Source organism: Marmota marmota, unplaced genomic scaffold, assembly GCF_001458135.2.
Source record: "Marmota marmota marmota unplaced genomic scaffold, marMar, whole genome shotgun sequence".
NCBI lineage: Eukaryota > Metazoa > Chordata > Mammalia > Rodentia > Sciuridae > Marmota > Marmota marmota.
In genome coordinates this window covers 10,406,016-10,415,986 of record NW_025999960.1, presented here as the reverse complement: position 1 = coordinate 10,415,986, position 9,971 = coordinate 10,406,016, and the positions used below count along the sequence as shown (strand labels likewise).

At 34.6% G+C, this 9,971-nt stretch overlaps 1 protein-coding gene across 1 annotated transcript in view; it reads left to right on the top strand.

Moving 5' to 3' along the window:
• Pus7l (pseudouridine synthase 7 like) overlaps positions 1-9,971 on the top strand; it is a 27,746-nt gene continuing 17,775 nt past the window's right edge. Inside the window, exons 1-2 of the mRNA XM_048802444.1 lie at positions 1-170; positions 3,236-4,163. Coding sequence (XP_048658401.1) covers positions 3,252-4,163 — 912 coding nt within the window. The 5' untranslated portion in view covers positions 1-170; positions 3,236-3,251. The remainder of the gene's footprint in view (positions 171-3,235; positions 4,164-9,971) is intronic.

Here is a 9,971-nt window from a genome sequence, read left to right as displayed (position 1 = left end):
GTCGATTCTTTAAGGGTGAGCCTGTCCCTTTAAATATGCCTCCGTCGAAGGCTGAAAAATCAAAAGCTTCCGGACATGCGCAGAGCGTGCAGAGGAACGCCTTCTTCTGGACTTAACACCGGTGCGAGATTTTGGCGCCACGTGGGGATCGTGTTTGTGTTCATGATCAGGTCGGGATTGAGGAGTCCTACTTTTTATCCTCAAGAGAAGGGTGACGTGGGCCAGGGTCCCACCTTGTACGGGGGGGGGGCAGGGGTGGGCGAAGAAACAAGTAGAGCTGATGTCAGTGTTGGAGAGTGTTTGGATGTGAAGGCTTTGCCGCTTGAGGCTGTAGTTCTGTGGAGGGGTGGCTTCGGTAGGAGTTTCACAGGCCTGGGCGATTGGTGAAAGAGGATGAAGGACAAGGAGCTACCTTTCTCTGTTTCTAACACCGTCGCAGTATCCCTCTTCAACCAGCAGTTCCTCAACCATTGCCAGCCAACTGCTCTCAGAGCCCGACTCTTCCCTCATCAGCAGACTTCTGCCTGGGAACACTGCCCTTAATGGGCGCCCTTTCCACCCTCAAGGTCCCCTCAAGTTTTTTCCACCTATTTCATTAGTTTAGAAGTCTTTCATATCTTTTTCCTTTTCTTGGGGAAAGAAATGATGATCATCTTCCGGGGCCAATTCCTCCAGCTGAACCCCTTGTTTTTCTTTCCCAACTCTTACTCCATCAGATGCATCCTGCTCAGTTTCCTCAAAGTCGTCTTAGAAAAATGTCCTTTTGGATTGTGTTCCTTTTCTACTCGAATATCTCCAGTGGTCATCTAGTGACGGTGCAATTGATTCTAAATCTTTGACAGACCATTCAATGTCCTTCATACTCTGGTCTTAATCCAGCTTTTTTTCCCCAAAATTCTGTCAAAGTTTGACCTCCCACCTCTAAGTGCTCTGTATCTGGGCCATTTTTCTCTAACATATTGCATATTTTGTTTGCACGTTACTTATGCCTCTGCCATGTTTCTATCTCTTGAATTATTTCAAAGACTTATGTCTGCTTCTTATATTGTGTCTTTCCCGATTATCCTAGGCAAAAGTCACCTTTTCTTCCTTTTCATTCTTAAAGCTCTTATTTTGTTTTAGGTGTTTCATTCAACAATCAGTATTGATTATAGACTTACTGTGTGCTTGATGCTATTCTAAACACGGGTTAATCAGTGCATAATGCAGAGTTCCTTTTCATATGGAGTTGATATTAGGTTTGGGGACATAGACAGTAAATAATAAAGAGAAACATTAGCTAGACATGCTATGGAGAAAATTAAATAGGATTTTGTGGAAGAGAATGACTTGCATATTCCCATGGACTATTGGTCAGGATAAACCTCTCAGAATGTGAATCCTAAAAGATAGTTATACGAATAAGGACAAATTTAAGTAGTAAAAACAGTTATGAAGATAGTGAAGAATGCCAGTGTAACTGGAGTATAGGGGGTAATGGGGTAAAGGTACAAGATGAGTTTGGAGAATGAAGGCAAAATGTTTTTGAAAGCCAGTACAAATAATTTAAATTTTGTTATGAATGTAATAAGAGGGCTTTAAACAGAGTTGTGATATGATTTACCTTTTTAAACAACATTCTGGATACCTCATCGAGAAGGACTATAGTAGGCTGGATACATACGCAGGGATTAGAGTCCTTCACAAAGTCTTGAGAATTTGGGGGAGGAAGTATTTAAAGTAATGGTGATGAAAGGACAGTGAGAGTGATCAGGGAGTCATATCCTTACAGTTTGTGCAGATTTTTTTTGGTGAGAAAGTCAAAGTTATGACCATAAGAAAGAATAACAAAAATAAAGTGAAAGTGGGAGCTTGAGAATGAAATTGAGGAAGCGAGAAACCAAGAAATTAAATGGATTATCCATATAGATGATCATGATGTAATGCTGGATAAGAATATTGTGAACCAGAAGTTATAAGTGAATAAAGATGAGTCATCAGGAGAGAGAGAGGATGGCAGTGGAGGATAATGCCTGATGGCAAGAACTGCAAAGGAATTGGGAGTTTTAGAGGTAGGGGAAGAAATGATAGGGAAAGATCAGTGGGAAACAGAAAGTATAATCTCCAGGTCCTCAACTAGATGAGTGTAGGAAAAAAACAAACAACAAACAAAAACAACAACAACAAAAACCACTTTGCTTGAGAAGACTATTGAAGAAGGAACCTGGGGAAATAGCCAGGTTTTAATAAGGGCAAGAAATAGAAGAGACTGTGTAGGAAACTAAAGAATTCAGGAAAATGTATATCTCCATTTACATTTTCTAGGAAATTATGATATAGAGAATTTGCTGTGATTTCTGCATAGCACAATGGAAAGGATTGAGAAGGGAAGTGGTTTGCTCAGTTGGTCCAGTTTAGTACAGTATATTTTAGAAATGAGATGAAAGTCCAGATGATGATAAATTATCTGGATAATATGAATAACACAAACTGAGTATTGAGGCCCCTGGACAATTTATCTTTCCAACAGCTCCATGAGTTATGGTAGCAGTGGATTTTATGCCTACTGAGTGAAGGTGTTCTCAGAGAACTATTCTCTTGTCTACTGCTTAAAAAAAAAAAAAAAAAAACAACCCTCTAAGGGTTTCTTGTTTATGATGCCAAGGGTAGGATTACAGTTTTTCTCTGAATCAACCTCACATTTTTATATCAATATTAATTGGGGGCTTTAGGGAAGGCTTAAAGTCTAGGACTAACCTAGACCCCCCATGAAATGTAAACTCATAGTAAGTTGGCATTTAGAACTTTGTTAAGCTATCAATTTTGACCTTTTTTTTGTTTTTTGATCTTGTCCCCTCTCCTATTTTAACTTCTAATATATAAAATCTAGCTATTATTTCTCTGGAATTAGTTGCAAGTTTTAGGCTCCAGAGGTGGGATTGGACAAATCATTGTACTTGTCTTTTCTTTGTGGACCTACAGATATTTTTTTTTTGGTAAGCTTGAAATTGATCCTTTTTAATTCTGGATAGTAGGCAGAAGACTAGAATGAATGAGAATCAATTTATAAATCACTAATTGTGCCAAAAATGGGTCAAATACACATGATTTATAGTCATAAATTGTTAATGTCATCTAAGGGGACTCAGGATTGAAAGGAACACAGATCTATGTACATCTTGCAAACCTTTTCCCTTTTTTGTTAGCCACAACTTCTCTTTCTGATTAACTAATTATCTTTTTGTTTCTTTTGTAGGCATTATTATTGAAGAATGGAAGAGGATACACATTATAGAATCAGGTTTAGTTCTTTGTGTTTCATCAATGAGCATGTTGGATTTCAGGGTACTATAAAAAGCTCACCAGGTGACTTTATTGTTATTGAGATTGATGAACAAGGACAGTTAGTTAATAAAGCCATTGATGAACCAATTAATGCAGTTAGTAAAATACCTGAGCTGAATAATTTTGCCAAAAAGCCAAAATTAGATCTTCAAAATTTGTCCTTTGAAGATGGAAGTTACCAAGAACTTAATACTTTGTCTAGGTGCTCTGATGGTGACCAAAATCATCAATCTAATTCAGAAAAAGAAGATACCATCAGTGATAGGACTTCCAAGTGTGAAGAAGAAAATGCTGATGTATTAAACTTCTTTTTAGATGAAAAAACAAATGAATTACTGAATCAGTTTGCCTGTGATGTAAAAGAGAAATGGAATTCAGAAACTGAGCTAATTGGGCCATCTCCTGAATTCTCATTAGGCAGGATCCTTGACAAAAACCAAAGGGCTATTTTACACAGTGCTATTAGGCAGAAATTTCCTTTCTTAATAACTGTAGGAAAAAACAGTGAAGTTGTTATAAAACCAAATCTTGAGTATAAAGAACTTTGCCATTTGGTATCTGAAGAAGAAGCACTTGACTTTTTTAAGTATTTGGATGCAAAGAAAGAAAATTCCAAATTTACCTTTAAACCTGATGCAAACAAAGACCACAGAAAAGCTGTCCACCATTTTGTCAATAAGAAGTTTGGAAACCTTGTGGAAACCAAATCTTTTCCTGAACAGACTTACAGTGCTTGTGATCCAAATGTAGTAATAACAGTAAGATTTCGGGAAAAAACAAAGCACAAGAAAAGATCTCTTCTTGAATGCCAGGAAAGAAAAGTGATATATACAGGTAACTAAATAAAAAAAATCATGTCTTGAATAAGCTTACTTAAATTTAAAATTATGTGGAAGCTGAATACCTTCAGTGAATTGAATAGACGTGGCTAGAGAGATTCTGGGAAAAAATATATTGGTCTGTTACTTAAAGGAAGATGAATCCTTCCAAATTATATTAGTGTAAAAATTAGCCTGAAAACTTGGGTAATAAAGATGTTTATAGTTAACATAGTCTCAATTGTATCGTGTTGAAACCATTGTTTTGTGCTCAAAAAGTTTTATTGATTTCACATTTTGAACATCAATTAAAATTAAGTTTTTGGAGATAAGAAAAATTTGTTTGCTATGTTTGGAAAAGTTGAAAAGAACCCCCCATAACCCAAAACAATTAAACTTCCCTACCCATGGTAAAGACTCCTAAAACTGGGCTCTGTCAGTCTTCTCTAGGATGTGCTCAAATTTTGGCATGCATTTTAATCAGAAATTTTTGGTAAAATGAATTTTTGAGTCCCATTCCAATTTGTGATTCAGAAGGGTTGGAAGGGGACTTTACAAATCCTTCACTAATACTTTATCTATTGGTTTGGGGACTACGTTTTTAGAATCACTGTTTTAGGGGATGTATAGAATTCCTAGGACGGATGAAACTGATGAAATCTCACTGTACAGTTCTAGCTGACAAAGTTTAATTGGTCTGTATCCTGTTCGAAGATTGGAAAGTATTTCATATGGTCATGTTTTACAAATTTACTTAGTGAATCATTTAAAAGAAGACCAGTAACCCAAGTTTGCATGGTTGAATGTGGCACAGAAACAGGATTATGTACCATGTACATACTTTGTGTTATAAATGAAAAAGAGTTTGGATTTTTGAGTTATGTGAGTATAACTTTTCATTATGACTCTAGTTCGCAAAAATATTTATGAAATTTAAATATCTTTAGATTTAAGTTCCTTAAATGTGAAAATGGAAATAATATATAGGCAAATTATTTTAACAATTTATATCTTTTTTTCCCCCTCCTCAGTATTGAGGATTGACCTCAGAGATGCTGTATCACTGAACTATATCCCCAGCCTTTCTGATTTTTTATTTTGCAACAGAGTCTTGCTAAGATGCCACCATGGTTGCCCTTAAATTTCAGAACCTCTTGTTTCAGCTTCCAAAAGCACTGTGATTACAGGTGTGCACTACCATGCCTGGCACAATTCATAACTTTTAAGTGTACTTTAAAAATGGGATAGTAGTAAAACCTTACAATAATATTCTCAGGATTAAATGAAACTCATGAAATTATTTAGTATATAATAATTACTTAAACGTTAGCATCTTTTTCTCTCTTGGTAATTTCTGTCTAGTTGTGTGACTTGACTTTCCCAAGATAAAGCTGCTCACATAGAATTTGACATATCAGGCATGCAATAAATATTAGCAGATAAGTCTATTATGAAGGAAAAACAATATTAACTTTATATGTAGGGAGAAGAATTGCTGTTAAGTGATTTAAACAGCTCTAGGAATTCTTATTTTTAATACTAATTGAAATTCTAATAGTACTAATTTGAGTTAATGAGTCAAATGTGGAAACTTTTTATATTAATTTAAATAAATTTTGTAAAGCTATGAATGGTTGGAGGGATATATTAAAAGAAGAATTAATGGTTTGCCTGAGGATAATATGAAGGTGCTGGGATACCTACAAGCCCAAGAACAAAGAGAGAGACAAAGATAAGTTTTGCCTACTCCATATTTTTGCTTAGGCAATGCTTTATGAGAATCAAAAGGTAAAAATATTTAATAACTAGATCTATATAAAACCTGGATCCTTTTTAAAAAAAATCCTTAAAAAATTTTTAATTGTGGTAAAACCACAGTATTTTTAAGTGTATAGTTCAATGGTAAGGGCATTCACATTGTTGCACAAATATCACCACTATTTGTCTCCAGAATTTTGTCATCTTCCCAGGGTGCCAGACACTCCATACTTATTAAATGAAGGTTTGTGTTACTTAGCATAATGTGTTCAAGGTTCATCCATATTGAGGTATGTGTTAGATTTTCTTTCTTTTCTAAGGCTGAATAATATTCCATTATGTATATAACACATTTTGTTTGTTCATTCATTTGCCAATGGATAGGGTCACTTCCACTTTTGGACTATTGTGAATTATGCTGCTATGAATATGGTTATATTCAAGTTGCCTTTTTAGTTCTTTGGGGTATATACATAGAAGTAGAATTATTAGGTTATATGGTAATTCTGTGTTTAATATTTTGAGAAATTGCTTTGCCATTTTTCAATGACACTTTTTTGAAATACTAGTAAAAAATATTGGACTTTAAGCATCCAATGAAAATTTCATTTTAGATATTTATTTTACATCTCTAGAGGATTCATTTGACTTGTAGGTCTTGAATTTCTTCACTATGTTTGTGCTTTCCTTTAATCTTTGAGTTTATTTTTGATAGAGCCTTAAAAATGTTTACTAATTTCCTCTCTTTCATGGACTGATCTTTATTTGGGTTATGGGTCATGTGTTTATGCTTCTTCACATGTCTAATACTTTTTTTAGAGGCCCAAAATTGTGCTATTGCATTGTTGACTATCTGAATTGTGTTGTCTTCTTTTAAAGCAGTTGAACTTTGTTTTGTCAAGTAAAAAGTATTTTGCAGATTCATTTGAGGTTTCATTTTAAGTTTAAAGGGAAATTTACAGTAGGTTTTACTCTGTGACCATTATAGAGCTCTCGTCTAGAAGAAGTCCAGGATAAAGATCAAGGTGCAGTAATGTTAGAGTCTGGTTCTCTCCTTAGTTTGCAGATCAGCACCTTCTCTCTCACATGTCCTTTTCATTTTTTTAAAAATATTTTTTAGTTGTTGATGGACCTTTATTTTATTTATTTATATGCAGTGCTGAGAAATGAACCCAGTGCCTCACACATTCTAAGCAAATACTCTACCACTGAACTATGACCCCAGCCCTTCATTGTGTGCTTTTGAGGGAAGAGAATGAGAATGCTGTGTTGTATCTTATAAAGATGCTAACCCTATTGTACAAGGGTTCCACCATGATGACCTCATTAACTTTAATTACTTCATTTGAGACCCCATCTCCAAATTGGCCATACTGGTGTTTGGGGCTTAAGCATATGAACTTTGAGGATATACATATAATCAGTACATAACAGATGATAAATGATTATTATTATTTTATGTCACTAAGTTTTAGTGCAGTATTCAGAAGTTAATAGTGATTTTGGTACCAGAAATGGTTGCTTCTATAACAAAAGCCTAAAACTGATAGGTACCTATTCTTAGGCAGAAGTTTGAATGTCCCTATTATGAAAAGGGATTATTATGATAGTTTACAGTAAAATGTTAGAATCAAGACAAAAGGGATCCTTGTTATATAGTGCCAGAAAATTTAACATTGTGTAAATCTTTAGTTAAAATGGAAAGCAGAAAATGTATCTGTTGAAGGAATGCTCAAAGATTTCCAGGCAAATATTGAAATGTAAACTGGCTTTTTACTGCTTATAGTAAAATTCTAATGGAAAACCAGTCACATATAAAGGAACTGGATATTCTGTGTCCAAAAAAAAAAAAAAAAAATACAAGCAAATTATATGCATATATATTTAAATTTCCAATCACTCCAAGTAGCACATGCTGTTTAAATTAAGAAATGGCTTCCAGGCAAGGTCCAGACAGCATGCTCTAAGAAGGAAATCTAGATGTGATTATAAAATCATTTTGTTAAAATTTTAGAAAGATTTGTAATAATGCTTTAGAGAGTAGTTCAGACAGACAGAGGCCTTCTAAGGATTCTAAAAGTGTAATTCTTGGACTCTTGTTTAAACAGTAGTTCTAGGATTTTTAGGGGAAATATATCTCTGCAGCTTTAGCCCAAAGTAGGAAAGGTCTTTTCTTAATAAATTTGAGTATCTTTTGTCTAAGGAAGTAAATCCAAAGAAGATCCCTACAGTTCTTTTAAAGGGTCAGACAGTAAGTACTAAATAAAGAGGTATTTGAACTCCCAAACTTGCAAAGGCAGTCACTAGTGTGGGAAAACTACTTTGCTACAAATAGACATTTATGGAAAAATACTTTTTTTCCTCCCAGAACTAAGAACCAGAGGTAAATGTAAGAGCCATTAACAAATTCCTAGACATTGATAGTACTAAATTCTAATAAAGGGACTACTAACATTTACTTAGCTAGCATGGAATTACTTCTTCATAATTACAGTTTGAATGTGGAATCCAGAGTGCTTATGCCATGTGTGTCCCAACATATTGAGGTGTGTGAAAATATCTATGTTTTCTTTCACAGTTCTTTGTATCCTTTATATTAAGAGAAGTTGTATTTGGGGATGTAAATTCAAAAGAAAATATACCCAACTTGTGCCCTATTTATTTCTGAATTTGATGTAGATGTAGAGATCCTAGAATTTGAGCTGATGTAATAGGATGATTCTTTGGGGCCATAGAAAATATGTATATTTTGAATAGGATTGGAAATTAAATGATTCAGAGCATGGATTTTACTTTTCAGCATTCATGATGCTCTCAGTGTGCCAATCCTCCTTATGTTGCCACAGTTTGGCCTGAGTGACCAATAGGACAGGACAGTAATTGTGGTGTATGATATGACTTTTGAAGCTAGATTTTAAAAGTATTATACTTTTTTTTTGGTCCATTTTTCCTGGATTGCTTACTCTGGGGAAAACCAGCTACTATAATGTAAGATACTGAAGCCATCCATTGTAGAGGAACTAACTAAGCCCTCTCACCAACAGCCAACACAAACTTGCTCACCATGTGAGTGATTCTGTTTAGAAATGGATTCTCCAGTTCCTCTTAGGCTTTTAAGTCATAGTAGCCTTAGCTACATTTAACTAGAACTTCATGAGACCTAAGCTAGATTCACCCAACTGAGATGCCCTTGAATTCCTGACCCATAGTAACCATGAGAGATATATTAACATTGTAAACCACTAAGGTTTGGGGTGACTTGTTATGCAACATTAGATTAATAATACATAGCCTTTAACCCTAGATATATACAAATTGTTAATCAGCAACAAACTCAAGGGATTACCTATTCTGATTTCTGGAAATCTTTCTTATCTGGAACTCTGCCCGGTGAATTCCAGCTCACTTAGCCTTCCTGAACTCCAGTCTCTTTACCCTTTTAATTCAGCAAGACTATTCTATTCTATTTGGATTCTACCTCCATGTGTTGTGGTCCAGAAATTATTTCTAAGTAGAAAACCAGCAGCATTTCAGGACTCAACTCATGTGACCACTGTTATTCAGTTTCCAAAAACAGCTGTTTCATATGTTTTGTTCAGTTTTCTAATTGTTTACAATGGGCTGGTATGCATGATTCCAACATAGCTCAAGGTGGAAGTCTGAAACTAAATTTTAAAATTTAGTATCATTGATTTTCTTTGTAATGCTTCATTTTTCACAAATAAGAAAAAGTTATATATCTTATAAATTTAGTGACGTTTAAGTTTTTGTAAGTGTTCCCATTTTGTGTTACTTCAATAAGATTCGGTGTAGAAAGATAAATTTAATTAGATTATTTTAAATTGGAACTAAAAGTCTCATTGTCTTAAATTCAAGTATATAAACTTCTACGTAGACACATCATTGATTTGATTATCTAAAATATTTAAATGAAATTCCAAATAATCATAGATACAGAAGTGCTTATTTCCTGTGGCTGGGGATATTGCTCAGTTGGTAGAGTGTTTGCCTTGCATGCACAAGGCTCTGGGTTTAATACTCAGCACCAAAAAAAAAAAAAAAAAAAAAAAC